At 38.0% G+C, this 23,182-nt stretch overlaps 2 protein-coding genes across 14 annotated transcripts in view; one reads left to right on the forward strand and one right to left on the reverse strand.

The window, feature by feature from the left end:
• Positions 1–1,697, forward strand: part of LOC129723556 (huntingtin-interacting protein 1) — a 41,057-nt gene extending 39,360 nt beyond the window's left edge. For all 10 annotated transcript variants that reach the window (XM_055677852.1, XM_055677857.1, XM_055677849.1 and 7 more), the window contains 2 exons: positions 285–538; positions 599–1,697. In XM_055677852.1, the coding sequence (XP_055533827.1) occupies positions 285–538; positions 599–989 (645 nt within the window). In that variant the 3' untranslated portion in view covers positions 990–1,697. The remainder of the gene's footprint in view (positions 1–284; positions 539–598) is intronic.
• LOC129723561 (uncharacterized) overlaps positions 1–23,182 on the reverse strand; it is a 104,925-nt gene that overhangs the window by 57,901 nt on the left and 23,842 nt on the right. The window contains exon 4 of one of the 4 annotated variants that reach the window (XM_055677865.1): positions 21,029–21,394. The exons of 2 other annotated variants lie outside the window; for them this stretch is intronic. The gene's annotated coding sequence lies outside the window, so the exon portion shown is untranslated. Of the gene's footprint in view, positions 1–21,028; positions 21,447–23,182 lie in introns of those variants that run through there. One more of the 4 variants, XM_055677866.1, reaches the window with a different exon arrangement.

The raw sequence follows: 23,182 nt of genomic DNA on the forward strand, positions 1-23,182 counted from the left end.
AATATTTCCCTCTTCTTCTTCCAAAAAAAATATAAGTTCTCTTGGGACATTACATATTTCTATGCATTTTAATTTAAACAACCCAATGTTAATGTATGATATGTTACTTCACCATCCGTAGCTGTGCGGCACAAAATCATAACAAATTTACATGAAGTAAATGTTCACAGCAAATTACCACAATGTTTTTGTTAACGTTATCACATATATTACAACCCTGTAGATCGGGCCACAAAAGAATGCACTCTTTTACTTTGGAAACTTAATCAACCTATTTCGCACAGGAAATGTTATCCAAGTCACGAGCTTCCGATTCGGGCATAAAGTTGGAGGTCAATGAGAAAATTCTCGACGCCTGTACAACTCTGATGCAGGCAATCCGCATTCTGGTGCAGAAGTCCCGTCTCCTGCAGTCGGAAATTGTCGCGCTCGGAAAGGGTTCTGCCTCGGCGAAGGAGTTTTACAAACGCAACCATCAGTGGACCGAAGGATTGATTTCTGCCGCCAAGAGTGTGGCACAAGGGGCGAACTTCCTGGTGTAAGTTGTACTTTAATAGACATTGCGATAAGTTACAGTTAAATTTATCTTCTATTTCAGGACGGCAGCCAACAAGACCGTTGCCGGTGGATCTCGTCACCAGCTTGATCTAATTGTGGCAGCCCAGGAGATTGCGGCTTGCACAGCCCAACTTGTAGTAGCGAGTCGCGTCAAGGCACCCCGTGGGAGCCAGAATCTGGCTGCACTGGGAACCGCCTCGAAGAATGTCACCCAAGCTACCGGGATTGTAGTGGCCACAGCTAAAGATTGTAGCCAACGTTTGGAAGATTCACAAGACTTGGACCTCGGATCACTAACGGTGCATCAAGCTAAAACCAAGGAAATGGAAATCCAGGTCAAAGTTCTCGAGCTCGAGCAAGCGCTTCAAACGGAAAGAATGAAGCTGGCGGCGTTCCGTAAAAAGAACTATCAGTCTCCTGTTGACGAGTGAAACATTTGCCATTGTAGTTGCAAAACTGAAGACAGATCAACATTATTCTTATCTTGTGAACAAGTATAGAAAGATGTCACGGAATAGTGAAAAATTTACAGTGTTTAAGACAATATATCAAAATTCATTAGTCGTCAACACACTGTTTGTGTAGATTAGCTGCAAAATAAAATGCAATAGAAAAAGGTATACAATATTAGCCCCACCTGTCGAGGACGTAAACTTCTAAATATGCAATGATAGAGTAACACTATTCCTGACTGTGTCTTCTTCTACAGCCATCGATATGATATATGAACCGATAAGGAACGATTCAAATTTATTAGACATCTATGATTTGATCTATAGTTAACCATCAGTATGAAAAAAAATATTTTATATCAAATCTTTTTATCAATTATCTTAAGATGTAAAAAGATTTACCTCTAAATCGTGCATACATTGAGGGCATATCTTTTTCTCACCTGTTACATGAGATGTTTCAACTTGCAGACGATCAAAACCACAAGCGATGAGTGAGCTTACTTATCTACCAAATATAATCATTTGAATACGTATTAATGCGAAGAAGCGAGGTAATTTATTATGTTTGTCTACTTTGTACCACGAAGAAACCAATTGTTGATATATTTTTACATACTAGTGTACCGCTAACTAAAATATGTTCTGAATAAAAAAGCTCAGCTAAATCAATTGTATAATGCGAAACAGTTGTTTGTTGACACAAATTTATTTATCCGAAAGTCCATCTGGCATTTTACATACTAAATTATATTACCTAATAATGATTATTTTTAGCTGTTCAACTCTATTATTTCTGACCTAGCAATTGTAAGATCATTATATAACCGGGTTCGAACCTTGTTCGGTATTGAAGTCTTTTGCTCTGGGTAAATTGCTAAACATTGCACGGCTATCCTGAAGCTTTAAGGGCTATACCCACTGCTTCCGTTCCAGGGCCGGGCCGGATCCGGGCCGTGTCCGTGTCCCGTCCGGGACTTTAATGCATTCACACTGCGCCGTGTACGAACCGTGCCTGCGCTGCGCTCTGGCTGAGAAAACACAACACTTTTTTAACACAACACTTTTCCCGAACTATAATTCAACGTTTGACTGTGACGGCAATATGCATGAATGCAAATGCAAAGCAAAACCGAAAATATGTTACTACTACATACACACATCTACCCGAATGCCTTCCGTGCACTCTCCCGGCAACACAAAGTATCGTCGGCAACGATAGTTTTGACGTGGGACTACGTCTTTGTTTTCTATTCTGAGATGCATTCTGTAAAATAGGAAACGCAATTGGCAAATGTTACGTCAGATTTCAAACGATAATAACAGCACAACCACATGATGAATAACAATAACCAATATATTGTTGGATAGATAAAATGTGTAACAATTTTAGAATATGCTAGTCATCATTATTATTTCACTGCTCAACGGTGAAAATTGATAAAAAGTTACAAGGAAATTTACGCGAACAATTGACCAATCACACGCGAGCATTCCTAGCACAGACGATGTGAATGGACACCAACCATTCCCTGTGATATTCTCTGTATCAATATAAAAAAAATGGACAGAGTTTCCCCGTCCTAACAGGTCAGAATAAGTTTGCTTCCATGAACTTAGACTAATTTGAAGTCTCGAAGGTAAAGATTTTTCGAAAAGTTTTGAAACAAGCCTTTTACTGGAACAATTTCCAAACCTGCTGTCAGAGCATAACAAAAACTGCTGTCTTGAAAGAAAACATGCTGGTAAAAGCAACAATACCGTACAGTATAATATACATATCATGTGGAGCAGAGCGCCGCTGGACTCTCGTCGTCTATCGTTGCAATGGTACACAACTTCTATTTCCGTGAAATCAAGGAAAAACTGCAATGCTACTGCATTGATAGTGATTAAAAGTTTATCTCATGAATATGATTACCTAAAAAAACATAAACTACTCAACAAGAATTGAGCATATTTGCAACGGTCATAAGATTTTTTTTTCAACATTGTTAGCTGATCTATTTTTGTTTTCAACTTAACAAATAATATTCTTAGGTATATTAGCTGTCTTCGTAATTCAGTGAATGTAATTGTTGGCAAATGAAAAAAACAAAAAAATAGAAGTTAATCATTTCGAACTTTAACTTCCTCGTAATTGTTGATTGTTATGATTTTTCGCTGGAACTTGTTGATAATTTTCAACTCAACTCATCTTCTTATGTTTCCCTATGAGTGAACCTATGTAACGGCTTCGAAATTATTTTCATAATGAGATTTATATAATAAATTGAATTCTATCAGAGTTTAATAAAACAAAAACATGTATCATGATAACGTAAATATTGTTGGATTTGGTTTATGAGGAAATAGAGTTGATTCTGATTCAGACGCATTGCGAGAAATTCTGTGCTTCTTCAATAACAACGACACGCTTGTGCCTTGTTAAAGAAATGTTGTTCGCACAAAGAAACATTACACAATATCGTTGAGTGTAATCGAAGTTCCTTCGAGTACTGTTCAATATATTTCTATAAAGAAAATTTATGGAGAGTCTGCATATAAAAAAATACTAAATCACAGAACAAACTAACTGATGCTGTCTGCAGATTCTGTAACATTTGTAACTAAAAATCCTTCTTATTACAGTGTTTGTCCCACGTCACCATTTCATACAACCCTAGGGCTGTATACCTTGTAGTATTTTTCTCGCACGGCGGCAGCACGACGGCAACTCAGCGCTGCTCCGGTCTGGGCACGTCGCGTCGGTGTGAATGCGTTCGTAAGAACGCATGCAATCAATCTCAAACGAGCCCGGATGACACACGGATCAGCCACGGCCCGGTCCCGGATCGGAAGCAGTGGGAATAGCCCTTTGACTTGTCATTTTTTCTCGAGGTATGTAGCCTAGCAAGTCAACCATCCTATGTCATTATATCGAGGTCTGATTAGCCTACCTCTCTCTTCTTGTTTTTATCAGAATTTCAGCTCATATTTATGACAAACGTCTTTTCTTAAGGGCACTATCACATTTATAATATATTACTCTCATTTACATGCAAAAGTTTGAGCCCTAATCAATCAAAGGGATCTTCATCAGTCAGAGTCAGTCGGAGGCGTTTTTTGTGGTCGTCATTGTTTCTCCCTCGAGAAAAAAGATGTATCATTGCTTTATTCTAGCGAAGAAATGTCGAAAAAATATACTATTTCAGACTATGCAACAGAAGGTTGCATCAAATGAATGTCTGTCTGTGGGAATCGAATTTTGTGATTATACCTGGTTCAGGGAAAGAGGCTATTGTACGATTGAGTAGGAATCTTGCATGGAGACTTTTTACGGAAAGATTTCATTGGCTCAAATTGAATGTTGTTTTCGAATTGACCATTGACTAAACTACGCAACGGTTAATTTGAACAGCACGTACGTGCAGTAAGCGATATCACTAATGATAATTCAGGCTACTTTCTCTCTGTAAACAAAAACCTTTATATGCTTATTCTTTTAAAAGAGTTCTTGTGAAATAAAATTGGTTTTCGATTTTCGTAAAATATCAGAATAATGCAAAAAACATTCGAACAACAGCATAATATCGCCCAGCTCTCTAACTAAACATTTTGTCTGCTAGTAGGCCCATCTGTTATTCGAACAAAAACTTTTAAATAAGCAGATTAAGCCTCGAACATAAAATTGTTGCAAATTTTTTTAAATACCTATTCTTAGTGAGGTAGTGTCCGCGTGTTATAGTGATCCTCACAGGGATCAACACGCTTCTCGCTGATTCAATGTGAGTTCCAATACGCACAGCCTAGCTGCAAGGAATGCCGGACGGGTCGCAGGTTGTGGATAGCGAAACGAGCTCCAGAGATGGTTAGGTTAGGTGCGAATATAATGAATAAGTACCCCGAACAAGCAGCAGGAGTTATTTAGGGCTAGGAGATGCGTAGTGGCTCTACATAATCTCCTCTAACGACTCCTAAAAGGCGAGTCGACGCCGCCATAAGCGTCTTAGCCCAAAAACCCGGTGCGGCAGAAGCAAAAAATGCGGTGTCTCGTCAGCTACACGCAAGACGGCAGCCCCGTCACGAGACTAGCCATCGCCATCTTAGTAAGGTGACATGGCAAAAAAATACTTTACTACGGCCGCAGGGCCTATCACTGGCAGAGGAGCGGAACAGTAAATTAGCGGGGTACCGGCTTAATTGTGTTGGGCAGCATACCAAGTCGTGTGATCAAGTGGCAGGCGATCAGAGACAGGATGAGTGTATTGAGGATTAAAAGCCGGTTCTACAATTACTCCATCATCGATGTGCACTGCCCGCATGAGGGAAAACCCGATGTTGAAAAGGAAGCCTTCTACGCACAGCTGGAGGACGTCTACGACAGCTCCTCTCGGCGGACATCAAGATCGTCATCCGGGAAATGAACGCTCACATCGTAAGGGAAGACCTGTATAAACCGGTGATCGGACACGAAAGTTTGCACACCGAGACGAACAACAACGACCAACGGTCAGAAGGCCGAAGTACATTCTTCCCTCTTAAGGATATCCACAAAGCCACTTGAAAATCACTTGACCAACGAACAACAAACCAAATTGACCATGTGCTCATCGACGGACGGTTTTTCTCGGACATCACCGAGGTGCAGGTGCACCGAGGACATTAACTCGAACCACTACTTAGTGGCGGTTTATATACGCCTTAAAACGTCGAATGTCTATCAGTCACCACAGAGCCCGTCCCCGCGGCTCAGAATGAAGCAGCTACGGAACCCACAAGCTGCCGAGATCCACGCGCAACAGCTTGAAGCGGCACTACCCACGAAGTTCGGCGCAGCTTCTCTCGAGGATTACTGGAACACGATCTGCACGGCCATCAGGAATTCCGCAACGATGACGCTAGGAATAGAGGCGCCGAGTGGCAGAAACAACTGGTATGATGGAGAATGCGAGGCAGCGGTGACAGAGAAATGCCGGACCTGGGTAAATTACCTGAGGATAAGGACGAGAGAGAACCTGGTCAAAAACAGACGGGCAAGGAACGACATGACCACGATCCTGAGACATAAAAAGCGCCAGCAGAACGATCGTGACCATAAGGAGCTAAAATAAATATTCACACAAGTTTCACGAAAAGATTATCCATCCCGTAAAGGCTATGTGCCGCGAGCCGCCTTTGGCAAGGATGTGGAAGGAGATCCCTTCACGAACGATAGCGAGGTGGTTGACAGGTGGAAGCACTTTGATGAACATCTGAATGGCGATGCAACAAACAGAATCGGAACTGGAACGGACCTGGGAGTGCCAGCAGTAGATGACCGGGGATCAGCTTCCGACCTCTACGAAATTCAACGGGAGATTGGAAGGCTGAAAAACAGCAAAGACGGCCTACCGGGTGAGCTCTACAAACATTGTGTAGAAACGCTAGCTAGAGCAATGCACTGGATCATTTCCAAGAACTGAGATGAAAAAAAACTGCCAGAAGAGTGGATGGAGGGAGTCGTCTGCCCCATCTATAAGAATGGCGACAAGCTAGAGTCCTGAACTATCGTGGCATTACGCTCATCAATAATGCTGCTTATAAAATACTCTCCCAAGTTCTATCCCAACGTTTACCCCCTTAACCAGGAGGTTCGTGGGGCAATACCAGGCGGGTTTCGTGAGAGCTCGCGCAACCACGAACCACATATTTTCAACCCTACAGATTTTTGAAAAAAGTAGTGAGTGCAACGTGTCACATTTTTATCGACTTCAAGGCAGCCTATGATACAGTTGATCTAGAACAGCTATGGCAGATCATGCACGAGAACGAGGATATTTGCCCGGATAAACTGACGCGGCTGATCAAGGCTACCATGAATCGTGCGATGTGCTTCGTTCGTGCTTCGGGGATACTCTCGAGTTCCTTCGAGTCATGCCGATGATTGAGACAACGTGATGGACTTTCCTGTTTGCTTTTTAACTTCACCCTCGAAGGTGTCATACAAAGAGCGGGGATCGACACGAGTGGTACGATTTTCACGAAGCGGGTTCAGTCTAAAGGCTTCGCTGATGACTTCGACATTATAGCACGAAACTTTGCGACCTACATCAAACTAAAGGCAAAAGCTAAGCATATTGAACTGCTGATCAATGCGTCAAAAACAAAGTATACAAAGAGGCTCCAAGGAGAACAATGTAAGCCTCCCACCCCGAATCATCGTAGACGGCGATAAGCTTGAAGTGGTAGACGAGTTCGTGTACTTATAATCGCTGGTCGCTGGATCCAGAGACTTCGTGAAACGCTGAGATCCAATCGAGTGCGCAACCGTACAAAGCTGAAGTTGTAAAAACACTAGTTAGACAGATGGTCCTCTATGGGCTAGACGACGACAACACTGCTCTCAGGGGACCTCAGCGCCCTTGGAGTTTTCGAACGAAACGTGCAGCGAACCATCTACGGTAGAGTACAGACTGAAGACAGAAAATGGTGTAGACGCATGAACCATGAGCTGCACGCGCTGCTAGGAGAGACAGACCCCCATTGCACATATGGTTGAAGTTAACAGATTATGAAGGGCCGTTGCCGGACGACAACCCGATTAAAACCAGACACAGAGGAGCACAGCGTGCACGATGGCTTAAACAAATTGAAAGTGACCTACGAGTGATATGACGCCTGGGAGCATGACGCCATACACCCAGAACCGAGTGGAATGAAGACGACTTCTTAATACAGCACGAGCCACGCCGGCTCTAGCCTACTAGGAATAGGAATAGAATAGTGAGGTAGTGAAAAAAACGAAAATGAAGTTTGCTTAATTTAGACTTCAATTCCTAATCAGTGAGTTGAAGAATTACTTTGGAATTACTTGAGTATTTTTTATATTTGTATGTTTTGCGAGATTCCACTGAGAGAATTGAAGTCGCCAATCGAAGTGCAAAGAAAACTTCGTCCCAAAGATGAATTTGATGCAAAAAATGATGGTTTAAGAAACAATTTTTGATAAGAAAGATAGACAATTCTTTTATGGGAGACAGGATCGTTGTTACCTGCTCTGCTGTTAAGTTGCTCTTTACGTAAAGATGGCACGATTTTCAGCCGTGACCCAATAAAAATGCGTGTTTTGGTGTCAAGCCTCAGGCAAGCAAATGAGATTGCTGTTTGTGAGCTTTTCACACTGCAGTATTACGCAATGGAAATTGACGGTGTGATCAGTGATTCGAGTAAGACCGTCGAGGCCCTGTTCAAGGCTGGGAAAGACTATCTTGAGGATTCCAGTTTTCAACCGATAGAGATACTGGATTGCAAACAATTGTTTTCGGTATCCCTCGACAAGGGTGTAAAAACATACACCCAAGCAGGCTCTTCTCGCGTGATTTTCACTGGGTCTGCTCTGCGAGGTATGTGCTCGTGGAAAAGGTGCGTCTATCCGTGCGGTTGTTTGTACTCCGGGTGATGATTGCATCCAACCACTGCGGCAATAAAGAGAGATGTGGTAAATGCAGAGAGTAACACGTAGATGATACCTACGATAAGAGTGTCCCCTTATTGTGAGCTGACTCCGCATGCCCCGCGTACAAACAGCGAATTTTTTTCATTAAAAAGTTACTATCAAAAATATGATAAAAAATTGAAAAATTCAGATATCAAAAAACGGCTATGTAACTAGATGGTCCCACCTCATACCCCTACATCGGTTTGAGCTGGACGATTTATCTATATGAGATATTTTTAAAAACATGCAATGTAACCAGTTGGCAAACAAATAACGGACTGGTTATTAATTTCAGACATAGTAACCCTTCAAATGAATACCAATAATTAAAAAAAAAAATGACGGATTTCCAATCCAAGGCTCATCCAGACCGTTCTCGATAACGAGCTCTACAGATCACAGGCAAACTCAAGCCTTTTCAGTTTTCGCTCCAAACCCTATTTTAAATTGTGAAAACAGATGAATTGTTAAAAAGAAAGTAACATAATTTAGAAAATATTACAAGCCAAAAAGCAATTTGTCAACCCGATATGCTTTTTGTTTCCATTTCAGGGGTTTAAACCTGATGTACTCATATCAAGATTGTCTATGTCAGTCTCCGCGTGCGTGACTCAAACATGTGTAGCCGACTCTTTTTTTTTTTACTCTACTACTTAATATTATATAACTATATTCAAACAAAAAATCCATCATCATGAATGAACATAATAACTAAATGTACCAAATAAATTAGAAAAAAATATTTCAATTTTACAATCTTCTTTATAAATTCACAAAAAAACTATGCTGTCTACAAAACAGACTTTATGTGTGAAATACAAAGCCGTTTAAACTCTGCCATTATTGCTGCACGTTTTACTTGCCTGGGCATCGAATTGAAAAAGTTTATTCCTTTGTACAACAGAGAGTTCTGTGATCTTCCAAAAAGAAAATTTGGTGTTCTGGCATCTTCCGCGTTTCTAGTGTTGTACCTGTGCAAATCTCTTCCTCTATCAATCCGGTCACACAAATATCGAGGCAACATATTATTAAAAATTTTATACAGAAACACCATTGTCAAAAAATATACTCTTTGCTTCACAGAAAGCCATCGCAATGCGTCCAGCATAAAACTCGAGAAACTGTATCTATTGCATTTTAATATTAATCGCATAATTCTATTTTGTAAACGTTGCAATCTCAATATTTGCGTATTGTTTGCCAGGAATAAAATGGATGAGCAGAAATCTATATGTGGTGAAATAATTGACTTGTACAACTGAATTTTACTTCTAATAGCCAATTCATCCTTTAACCGGCACAAGACACCGTATTTTCTGGCCATTTTTTTGATGACATTATCAATGTGAGACTTAAAAGTTAATCTGTCATCAATAATTACTCCAAGATACTTTATTTCATTTACGCGATCAATCGTCTCACCATCAATTTCAATATTTACGTCTAGTCTGGAGTTGGCTGAAGAAATTATCAAGTACTTTGTCTTACTAATGTTTAACTTTAGTTGCTTAAATTTCAACCAATTCGCTAGATAATGTAAATCTTGGTTTAGAAGTGCTACAACATCAAGCGGATGCTTCGCTGCAATGAACAGAACAGTGTCATCAGCGAATAAATTAATATCACAGAACCGTAAAACTCGCTTCATGTCATTAATGTAAATAATGAATAAAATGGGCCTTAGAACACTTCCTTGCGGTACACCAAGTGTATTAGCAATGGAATCCGAATCAAAATCGTTAAAACGAGTCTTCTGAGTTCTAGCACACAAATAGCTTTCAAACCATTTGTATGCTGTCCCTACGATACCAAAGCGCTCCAATGTTTGTAACAATAAGGGCCTAGAAATTGTTTCAAAAGCGCGTTTTAGATCCAAAAACACCGCAAAAATAGTTTCTTTAGCCTCGATTTTTTCTTTCCATTTTGCTAACACCAGATTCAAAGCAGACTCACAAGAGTGACCCTCTCGATAACCTGATTGCTCTGGGATTAGCAAGTTATTACTATTCAAATAATTCATCAGCTGGCCTTTTACAACAAGTTCTAATATTTTCTCTAATGTGTGCAACATGTTAATGGGACGGAACTCTTCGGCTTTATTCGTCCCAGTAATCTTGGGGATAGGAACCACAAGAGATTCCTTCCAAACTTCAGGCACGTGCCCCGTTTGTGATGATTCATTACCAAGGTCCAGCAGGTCGTGTCCAATAACATAAAAGCAATCTTGTATTACTTTTGCGTTGACATTGTCGATACCAGCCGATCTTTCCAAAGAAAAACAAATATCTTTCAACTCTGCAAAAGTAATAGGATGAAAACCATCAAAGCTACAGTTATTATTGATCGGCTGTATTATCTCGTCCGGTTCATTGACCAAATCAATGCTTTGATTGATCGATTGAACACTATCAACGAAATAATTGTTGAATTTCTCTGCTATTACTCGCGCTGATTGTTCTCTCAAACCGTCAAATGTTATGGATTGCGGAAAACGATCTTTATTTTTCATTAATGTTTTTAATATTTTTCATAACTCTTTGCTGTTATTTTGATGTTGATCGATCTTCCTCTGTATATATTCACAACGGGCCTTTTTCAAGGCGCGTGAATATAAATTACGCGCGACAGTGTACCTATTCCAATCATTGTTATCGTTACTTCGGCAAAATTGTTTGTACTTTTTATCTCTTTTACGTTTTAAACGTAAAAGATCCAAAGAGTACCAGCTGTTCGATTTATCCGATTCAATGTATTTTTCAAAAACTAGACTACTGGTACACTCTTTCAGCGTATTGGTGAGAACAGCTGCTTTATTATTCAAATCACCAGTTATTGGGAGAAAATCCAAGCTTCTCAAAACAAGCTGAGACAATGCCTGCTTTGAATATCTATTCCAGCACTTAATTTTTACCTTTTCATCACGGTGTCGATCATTCTTTATCAAAATACAAATTGTCTCATGGTCTGAAATTTTACAATCGGCCCCTGTAACAGAATGAACGTTGTCAAAATTGGCAAACACGTGATCAATTAATGTACGCGAATGTCTGGAAATTCTCGTAAATTCTGAAACCGTTTGTGTTAAATTGTAAAAGTTAGCTAACTGCTTCAATTGATTCGAATTTGGATCATTTAACCAATCAATATTGAAATCACCAGCAATGACATTTAATTTGTTTAAATCAACGAAGTTATCCCACCAGTTATCTAATATTTCTATAAAACGCTGGTTACTTGAACTAGGGGAGTGATATAAAAGTCCGAAGTTTCCAATCGTCATGCCTCCTTCAACTGAATTTCCAAGGAACCAATTGTTTTCAACTGATTCTTTGGCGTAAATAGCAACCCCACCAGTATGTCTGGAATGCGAAAGGCAAAAAGCAACTTTGTATCCCGGAAAACTATACTGATCAAATGCATCAGCATCTACTATATGAGTTTCGGTTATAAATACTAACATTGGACGTTTTGTTTCCACAAGATGCCGCAAAGCAACATAATTTGTAGATAAACCAGCAATATTCAGATATAATATTTCTAACTTCCTCTCACATTGCAATTCTTTTAGCTGCTATTTACTAAAAAACATGTTGCTTTTTCTTTTTTCGAACAGTCACCGATAAACCGGACACTGTGAACTAGAAGCTGGATGTTTAACGTCCAAATTCATTTTCAATTCTTTATTTGACTTTAAACAATTCACGCAGTTAAATTCAGTTGAAGAGCAATCAGATGTCTTGTGTTGCCCGCTACATTTGGAACATGTTTCGGGATTAACACACTCCGTGCTTTTATGGCCAAATTCTCCACATTTAAAACAACGCAAAACAATAATGGCCTCTTGTACAGGACACTTATTCCATTCAATGCTTACTTTTCCAGCACTCATCAAGGCTTTATAAGTATCCTTGTCAACTTCAACAATTACATTATATTTATTATATTTGAAGCGAATATTTTCGTACTCCGCAATCACTTTTACTTCATTGACGTTGATGTCATTTTGACTTTTCAACAGGTCAATGAAGTCTTCAGAGGAATACCGATCACTCATTCCCACAATTTTCAACTTTGGTTTCGGAATTGTGGGAATAACAGCACTATACTTTTCACCTAGATTGCTCTCTATATCTTTTTTCACAACCTCAACATTATCCCCTGTTGCACACTCAGCAATAATCGAGCCATTCTTTCCGTTCCTAAAATTACTAATTTTGTGTATTTTTGGATCCAATTTTTCTTTCAAAAATAATCTAGTGTTTTCACTAGATTGAGAAGACTCGACTGGTTTGATCACAATGACCGGCCGAGCCTTACGGTTCTCTTTTCTTTGATTTTTTTGAAAAACGGCCCCAGTTGACCCCGCTGAGACAAATACGCTGGTATCGTCCAGCAGCAACGGCAGAGGCTATAGGCAGCGAACAATGAAAAAAACAACAATGAAATTTCAATCAGCAGCCGTAGCGTCTATGTGATATAGACAAATGGCACAAATTAAATCAATAAAAAACAGAATGAATCAAAAGCATGCAAAGACACTTCTACTTATCCGTTAAGATATCCAATTTGGCCGTCGGATCACTAGCACTAGATCACCTATAGCACTTTATTTCACACAAAAAAAAGCTTTCTGAATTAGACACTAGTGGTACACAAGCTACCATGTTCACCGTATCATCACCGTATCATCAGATCATCCATTTGCTGAAGAAAACTTACCAACAGTTGAAAAAACATAATTTCGAGAAAAACGCTACCAACAGCTACAGAAAAAAACAAAGATCAAGTAAATTTTTTTTTCAACCTTCCAGAGCAGGGTCCACCCCAATGAGAATAAAAGAGAGGTGAGGAGAAAACTTACTAACACTTGCACGCCCCCAAACGCGAGCAAAGATGCTAGATATATTTTTGGCATGTTTTATTCTTCTTTATTGTAGCATAACATAGAAAGGGTTTATAACACACAATTATCGGTATATCTGGCATCACTGGGTGCGAGCTTAACACCAAATGCCTACGTCACTATTTGTGTTTACTTTTTAGTCCGTCTAGTGCATTTACCGGTGAAGAGACCCGATCGCTCGCGTTGGCGTTTAGCATGGCAAAGGCCTCAAGTTTGACTACGAGAAAACACTTGAGCAAATTATTCAGTCATTTTAGATTAGAGGATTACTCTACAGCTGTCCATGTTGGAATAGACTTCAATTTTTTTTCTAACTTGTCATATTTCCCAATTTAATTTAAAAATGAAGTTATCATCTCGTAAAATAACCAAACTAATTTTATTCAAAAAGGTAATGGAAAACAATCAACATTTTGTGGCTTTACTCAAAACGATAAAAGAAAAAAACAAACAACTAAAGCAGAAGGACAAAGAACTAACTGACAAATGTAAAATTATCGATGATCTTCGAAAGGCATGCGGACAGTTGAACGAAATAAGAGAGAAAAATATTATGGACCGTGTTGAAGAAGTTCTTAGAGGGGTTTTTTCAAGAAACCAAATAGATTTGCTACTCAAAAAGAAAGAAAAAGTGATATGGACGGCCGAAGAGATTGCAAAATCTTTCTCATTGAGGTATGTCTCCCCGATTATTAGTCACACAAAAAAATAGAATCATTGCTATGAGGGTTTTTGGGATCAATATGGACCATTTTTTTGTTTGGGTATATTTTTTACTAAGCTTATTGCGAGCCGTACTGCCGTTCATGACAAGTCGGTTTCATAGCATAATCAGCAAGCCAAAAAAGAGCTGTTTTTCTTTTATTTTCTTCGCAATACTCTGGTTCATATTTTAGTACAACAAAATTTGTATAGCTACTATCATTTGATGCTGGAACATTATCTAGATGAAAGTCTTGGCGAATATTATCTGCATTAATAGAAATTTAAATTTTACAGATATCATAGCAAACCTGCCTACGAACTACTGCGAAGTGAATACAACTATCCGTTGCCATCATTACGGAGTTTGCGTGAATGGGCTTCACATGTCAATATGCGGAATGGTGTGATCGACGATGTATTCACATTACTGAAGGTTGCTGGTACACACATGACAGATCGTGAAAAAATATGTGCTCTTGTGTATGATGAAATGTCTGTTCAATCCTCCATCGAGTACGACAAAAAGAACGATGCAATTCTTGGCCCGCATTCTGAAATGCAAGTCGTTATTGTTAGAGGGCTTTTTTCTCAGTGGAAACAGCCCATTTTCGTTGATTTCGACACCAAAATGACCAAGCAACTTTTGGACGATCTGATCACACGCCTCTATGACATAGGATTCTCTGTGATGGCCAATGTACATGATTGTGGATCAGGCAATCGTGGTGTATGGCGAGATCACGGAGTCAATTACGAGACTAAACAAACTTCAATGAAGCATCCATGTACTGGAAAAGACATCTTCTTCTTGCCAGATGCCCCACACCTCTTGAAGCTTTTCCGAAACTGGCTTTTGGATACCGGATTCTTATACAAAGGTTAGTTTGTAATTATTGAAAAAATAGTTTTTTTAATGTTTGAATCTGATTTTTCTTCCACGTGAATTGTAAAATCAATCGAAATAAATTTATCGCAATTTTAAATGTCCTACTATTTCTGAACCGACAGTTGAACTGATTTTCTTGTTTCCCTTTTTTGCAGGTAGATTAGTCACAAAAAATTTTTTGGAGCTCTTAGTGAATAAAGCGACAACAGAGAAAAAAAATCTGACCGATAGTGGTCAAGACGCTTCTGTCGAATTAAATTCGTTGTTCAAGCTGACTTCCAAGCATTTGACATGTCGTGGACCTGAGCGTCAAAACGTGAGATTAGCTGCTGAGTTGATCAGTAACACCACGGCTGTGAATTTGAGAAGACACTACGGACAATATGAAGAAGCCTGCTTGCTGGCTAAAATCATTCAAGTTGTGAACGATTGGTTTGACACGATGAATTCATATTCACTAAACCAGAATATTCTCTCGAAAAAATGTTATAGTGTGGAACTCGAAAAACAAAATCAGATTCTTGACCAAATGGAAACTATGATCACAGAGATTCGAGTGCTTACAGCACATTGTCTGCCAGCTCAAACCGGACACAAGGTGATTACATTTTATTATTAGCTACGATTCTTTTTTTACATTAATTTGCATGTTTCCAGTTGTTCCAACAAGCGATACTCATTTCCATCCAGTCCTCAAAAAACCTGTTGACAGAGATTAGAAAACTCCCCGGTTTGGAGCAAGGATTTCTGATGATGTATAAGGTTAACCAGGATTGCGCAGAGAATGAGTTTGCGGTGATTCGACTAAACGGTGGTACTCATGACCATTCATGACCATACTCAAGCTCTCGAACGTCTCAGATTGATGATACTTGGCGAAGGACTGTCAAAGCAGTTGAAAGTTAACCAAAATACGCGGTCTGTTTTGGTGAAGGAAGCCAATCCTATATCTAACGTTTTCCGCAAAGCCAACCTTTACCTAAAGAATAGAAAAAAGGAGGATGTAGTATTCAGCGATGACGCAGAATCGCCGTGGATATATGAACCTAAGAAAAGGAGTCTTGAAGAGGCAGATGGTTTCGAGTACGCTATGGGTTACATCGCCAAAAACCAGATGAATGAATTTCCGAATTTGGGAAATTATACCTATCAATTAGAACAAGACTGTGAACCAGATGTTAATAAAGAGAATTATGTGCAAGATCTATCACACGGCGGTTTAGTCCAACCAAGTGAGGAATGGTTTAACATAGGAGACCAGCTTGATTCTTATTTTAACTGGATTCATAATATCGGCCCTGACACTAAACAAATTGGATTTAAAAACAAACAAAATGTAAAAAAAGGACTATCCATAAACTAAAACAAAAATTTCCGCAGCTTCCAGAAAGAGTTTTAACATCCTTTACTAAGACGAGATTAAATATTCGCGTAAAGCATTTGAAGAAGCAATTGCAAGAGAAAAAAAATGGAGAAAGCGAGGATGCGAATTCGAAAGCAACGAAAAAGTGAAACTATAACAAGCTTTAGTCAGACGCCTAATGATAAGATCGACGAGAGGAGTGCAATTATCAGGAAGAATTCCCGAAAAATTAAACATTTTATCATTTAATTGGAATAGTTGCCTATATGAACAATAAAACAGTTGTATGAAACTCAGTGCGTCTTGAACTGTCCTACAGATCAGACGTTTTTTCGGTTGCTTGTGGACTGGTCTTTGACTGCCTATAGCTTCAAAGTTTGTGTTTTGTCAGTGTGTCTTTTAAAGACTACCTGAAAGTTATTTCCCATCAGTCTTTCTCAAGACTACCTACTTTTGAATTTAACATTTGTTTTAACTTTTTTCGTATCACCTGAAATGGCTGGACGGAAAAAGAAACCTCGCATCGCTGCGGGGAGGTAAAGAGAGGCATCTCTTTCTGACACATCGAGTGTCTGTAGTGACAATCCTTTTGATATTTTGCCTGAGCAAGAAGCTGGTGAAATGGAAGTTACCAATAATGAAACTATACAAAATATAAAATCTTTAAAAAAGGAGAAAGTTCCACCTATTGTGGTAACTATTTCTTCTGAATTCAATATATTCAAAAAGGAACTTTCAACGTTTGTTTCTGACGTTAAAGTTACCTATCAAATTGGCCGTAGAGGTGAATGCCGCTTATTAGCCGACTCAGTAAAGGGTCGTGATCGTCTTGTTCAGTATTTAACTGACAAGATGTACAAATTTTTTACATATGACACCAAGAACGCCAAGCCGTTCAAGGTTGTCTTGAAAGGTCTCACCAACGATCAAACCGTTGATGAGATCAAACTTACTTTAACAGAATTACTTGGCATAGCCCCTACCCAAGTAATTTTCATGAAACAAAAATCACGAGGCGAAAACAGTCAGAGAACTGGAATTTCCCTTGTTAATTATTTAATTCATTTTAACCGCAATGAGGTTAACAACTTAAAATTTTTTGAAAAAGCACATGCTTTGTATAATGTGCGTGTAAAGTGGGAAACTTATAGGAAGTATGGCGGAGGTGAAAAGCATATCACCCAATGCCGTACTTGCCAACGTTATGGCCATGGTTCCAAATTCTGTAACATGGACCAAAAATGTCTTAATTGTGGAGACTCTTCTCACAAAAAGGACACATGTCCTGTGAAAGAGAGTAAAAATTTTCGCTGTGCGAATTGTAACGGCAACCATATGTCAAATTTTTATCAATGCCCAGTCCGTTTAGCAATTGTTAAGGCAAGGCAAGGTAAACAAAATTCAATTTCTCAATTAAAGCCAACTTCAAAACAAAATTCTCCAAGCGTACCAGTGACGCATAGTTTACCTACTCCTTTGCATACCCGTTTAACTTATGCACAGGTTACAGGTAGTTCGAACATTATACCGCCTAGTGTTGGTAATTCGAAAATGACCGTTAATATGGGTAAGCAAAACACGCTAGAAAATAATTGCACACCTATTACTCCAGCTAATATTGCTGCCGAAAATATTTTTTCTAATGTCAACTGCCTGGGGCCTATTACGGCAGGTAAACTTTCTTTTTTGCAACAGGCAATGTTCGATCTTATGAACGCCATGTTGCAGGCAAAATCAATGTTTGAAGCCATTCAAATAGGCACAAATTTTACTATTAAAATTGTTTCTAATTTAAAATTTAGCAATGATTTTAAATAAAACAATTAAAATATTAAATTGGAATGCTCGCCCATTGAAGGCCAATGAGAATGAGCTTTTTAATTTTTTAACAGTAAATAATGTGCATATTGCAATTATTACTGAAACATTTTTGAAACCTAACATAAAATTAAAATATGATCCCAATTACGTGGTTCATAGATATGATAGGATTCAGGGTTCCGGCGGTGGAGTTGCAATTGTTATTCATCGCCGAATCAAACATCGTGCTCTTCCCCATCTTGAGACGAAAGTTATTGAAACTTTGGGAATTGAAGTTCAAACTGAACTTGGGATTTTATTTATTGCCGCAGCATATTTACCATTTCAATGCACACGCGAGCTCAAAAATTATTTTAAAGGTGATTTACAAAAACTCACCAGAAATCGTTCGAAATTTTTCATAATCGGCGATTTTAACGCTAAACATCGTTCATGGAATAATTCTCAAAGTAATTCCAATGGCAAAATTTTATTCAATGATTGTTCTTCAGGATACTATTCTATTTTGTCTCCGAATAGTCCTACATGCTTTTCTTCTGTAAGAAACCCTTCAACAATTGATTTGGTGCTGACAGATCAAAGTCATGTATGTAGTGATTTGATCACACATGCTGACTTTGATTCTGACCATCTTCCAATAACTTTTTCTTTATCACATGAATCAGTTTTAAACCCTATGAGCTCTGTTTTTAATTATAACAAAGCTAATTGGGAAAGATACAAAAATTATATTGAGAGAAATTTCAATAATGAGCTTGATTTGCAAAACGAAGTGAATATTGATTCCGCTTTGGAAGCATTAAAATGTGCAATTGTTGATGCCAGGAATTATTCTGTTCCAAAGGCTCAAGTGAAATTTGATTCACCAATAATTGACGAAAATCTTCAACTTCTAATTCGTTTGAAAAATGTCCGCAGACGTCAATATCAACGTTCTCGTGACCCTGTTTTTAAAACTATTTATAAAGATTTACAAAAAGAGATTAAACATAGATTTACTCTTCTGAGAAATCAAAATTTTGAGACTTAAGTTGAAAAATTGAAACCATATTCAAAACCATTTTGGAAGCTGTCGAAGATTCTTAAGAAACCTTCAAAGCCTATTCCAGTTTTAAAAGATGGTGAACGTTTTCTTGTATCCAATGAACAAAAGGCTCAAAGACTTGCTCAGCAGTTTGAGAGTGTTCATGACTCAAATTTGAATTTTGTGAGTCCAATTGAAAATGAAGTCACACGTCAATTTGATTTAATTTCTTCCCAGAATTTTTTACCTGCAGAAATAATTGAAACTAACTTGAATGAGATTAAATCAATTATTAAAAATTTCAAAAATATGAAGGCACCTGGTGACGATGGAATCTTTAATATACTAATCAAACATCTCCCTGAGAGCACAATGGATTTTTTAGTGAAAATTTTCAATTGCTGCTTCAAAATTGCATATTTTCCCAAATTATGGAAAAATGCAAAAATTACTCCCATTTTAAAACCGGATAAGAACCCAGCTGAAGTTTCAAGTTATCGACCAATCAGTTTGCTTTCTTCAATAAGTAAACTGTTTGAGAGAGTTATTCTTAACAGAATGATGTCACACATCAACGAAAATTCAATTTTTGCAAATGAACAGTTTGGATTTCGCCATGGGCATTCCACAACTCATCAATTGCTCAGAGTTACTAATATGATACGAGCTAACAAATCTGAAGGTTATTCCACTGGAGCTGCTCTTTTAGACATAGAAAAAGCATTCGACAGTGTTTGGCATAAAGGTTTGATTGCGAAATTGCAAACTTTTAATTTTCCAATTTTCCTAATCAAAATTTTAAAAAATTATCTTACTGATCGAACTCTGCAGGTTGTCTATCAGAATTCAAAATCTGATAGATTTCCTGTCAGAGCAGGTGTGCCTCAAGGTTCAGTCTTGGGTCCAGTCCTGTACAACATATTCACTTCAGATCTTCCTGATTTGCCTCCAGGATGCACAAAGTCATTGTTCTGCGATGACACAAGCATTTCCGTAAAAGGAAAAAGTCTTCGTGTCATATGCAGTCGATTGCAGAAAAGTTTAGATATTTTTTCTTCCTACTTGCAAAAGTGGAAAATCTCTCCCAATGCTTCTAAAACTCAAATGAAAATTTTTCCGCATAAGCCTAGGGCTTCTTTCCTCAAGCCAAACAATAATCACGTTGTCAAGATGAATGGGGTTATTTTAAGTTGGTCCGACAAGGTTAAGTACTTGGGACTAATTTATGATAAAAACTTATTTTCAAAGAGCACATTGAGAGTATACAAGCCAAGTGCATCAAATATACGAGATGTTTATATCCTCTCATTAACAGGAATTCTAAACTTTGTTTAAAGAACAAACTTTTGATTTACAAACAAATTTTTAGACCAGCAATGCTTTATGCTGTACCGATCTGGTCAAGTTGCTGTTCAACAAGGAAGAAAACGCTCCAAAGGATTCAGAATAAAATTCTGAAAATGATTTTGAAGCGTCCTCCTTGGTTTGGTACACTCGAATTACATAGACTTACTGGTGTTGAACCATTAGAAGCTATGTCAAATAAAATTATTAACAATTTTCGACAAAAATCGTTGCAATCCTCAATTGCTACGATAAGCTCTCTTTATAGCCAATAAGTTAGCAATTAAGTTAGTTGTAAGTTTACTTCCCCTTTTCTGACAAGTAGGTTTAAATCCCTACGAATGATAAGTCCTAATTGCGAAAGCAAACAAATCCTAACAATTAAAATTACAAATTTCTAACAGTGTTGAGAAGTCACCATTTGTGATTGGACACACATACTCATTATTTACTAATATTTATCATAAATACTTAAGCTACTAACAAATCCCCCCTTAAAAAAAAAAAAAAAAGTTGTATGAAACTGCATAGAATTTTTTTTTATTTCACCTTCATTGTTTATTGCTATATAGAAATATTTTTTTTATTTCACCATCATTGTTTACTATATAGAGAAGCACATCGTCTCGCCTACGAAAAGGTTTTCCCTGTCGGAATTCTGGTTTACCCTTCCTTGCGGTAGAAACGAGCATGTCAGCGATCTTTCCGTTGCTGATCATCATTAATTCCTTGTTTTTCCTGGATATTGTCATTTTGTTGACTGTTTCCTTTACTGATAACGACGGTTTTCATATCTTCCATTGTGTTCGCCGACAGATGTTGATGTACTCAATATTTTTTCCGTTTTTGGTTCCAATAACGTCGTACGTATGGTGCCAGCTAGAGAGAGTATACACACTTTAAAAAGTATCTATAAGAGAAACCCGGTAAGCTAGAATGAAAAGCACTAATGTTGAATAATGAAAATTGTTACAAACAATGCCTGCTTTGCAAAAAAAATTCGGTAATAACTCCAGGAATATTGCGAACTTAACACTGCACCCGTTTCCTAATCTTTTCAAATAGTGACGTCACCGGTAACAATATCATTATCAACATGATTGTTTACATTCGAAGCATTTACTAATACTACAAAAATACATTCTCCTCCTCACCTCTCTTCTATTCTCATTGGGTCCACCCCTAAGACAAGACACAAGCAGACATCTATTCCAATCTGCCACAACGAACTACTTAAAAGAGTAACTGTCGAGCGATTACTCTCATAGGTGCTAATTGTAGCACACTTATAATAGTACAGTGTTGACGGATCGGTCAACAGTTGTGAAGAAGTAAAATCAAACATGAATTATTTTAGTTGTTAACTTCGCTTGTGCCTCTGGTCTGAAGGGCTTAACAACCTTGAAATAAAACGCAGTATTTTGCGGTTAGATATCGTACTACGTAAAAATATTATTGTCACTTTGATTTAATGAATTCACAGGCGAGAAACAAACTCTGCGATCGTTGCTCAGTCTGTAAGAAAGTGTTTATTTTACGATGATGAAAATAGGACGATCCGGTTTGAAAAATTAAAAGCATTTTTTATTATGTCGTAATTAATGTTCGAATGCATTAGAAAACGTGCTGATTTCTTCATGGGCCTGTAAAAATCTTCTCACGAAAATAGAAACAATTTACTGACTTATTTTATTTCTGAGTTCAATACCATTTATGACAGCTCAAATTTTTGAAATGAACGATGAACCAGATATGAGCTTAAAATAGCAGTTTTACTATCAATAATAGTGTAGTTAGCTTATTGACTACGACCTACTAATAAAATACATTTATCTAGCAAGGAGACTGTTGGGGGCTCGCCTATATTCAAATCGCGATGATTTGCAAGTCAAACAGCTTTTATCACCTTCTGGTTGTAATTTGAATACTTGTACCCAGATGCTTAAAGCATCGATTCAGTAAATAGCCACTGTAATTGTAATTTTTCTCTAGCAATGAAGTTAAGAAAACAACTGAAAAAACAAAAATCACGAACCCTGTCATAATTATTGAACATTAAAAAGAAGATACACGCCTTCAAAATAGAAAACAAATATATACACCCATATAACGGCAGTTAAATATTCAAAGTCAACATACGGAACTTAAAATTCTCTTGGATCGTATGATACCAAGGCGTGCACTGGACACGTCATGGATGCTCGCCGCTAAGCAACAGCAGCGACAAAAACAAGGCCCATCCATAAACCAGTTTTCGGGTGTTATTATCACCAAGCGGAATGGAGTGAAACGATTCGAGAACCCTTAGAACCAAAACCGGAAATGCATAACTAGTAGTTCTATTTTAGATACATTTTAAATCCTATGTTGTCAACAGCATCTTTGAAGAAGACATCGTAACCTGCTTTTGGTAGTGCAATTTTATGATTTTGAGAAAAAAGTCAACCTACAATTGTCACAATCTATGTCACAATACATATTCAAATTACAAAGATCAGTGGAAGAATAATGGAATACAAAAATAAATTATACCTAATATCAATTATTCAAGTCTTAATTGGATTCTCAATTACCAAATATGACTCGATTCATTGCAACTTTCTACCAAGAAAAGGTTAGGCAGATGTAAAATATTTTGGAGATCACAACTGTTTGATGAATGCATCG

Source organism: Wyeomyia smithii, chromosome 2 (assembly GCF_029784165.1).
Source record: "Wyeomyia smithii strain HCP4-BCI-WySm-NY-G18 chromosome 2, ASM2978416v1, whole genome shotgun sequence".
NCBI classification, from domain to species: Eukaryota; Metazoa; Arthropoda; class Insecta; order Diptera; family Culicidae; genus Wyeomyia; species Wyeomyia smithii.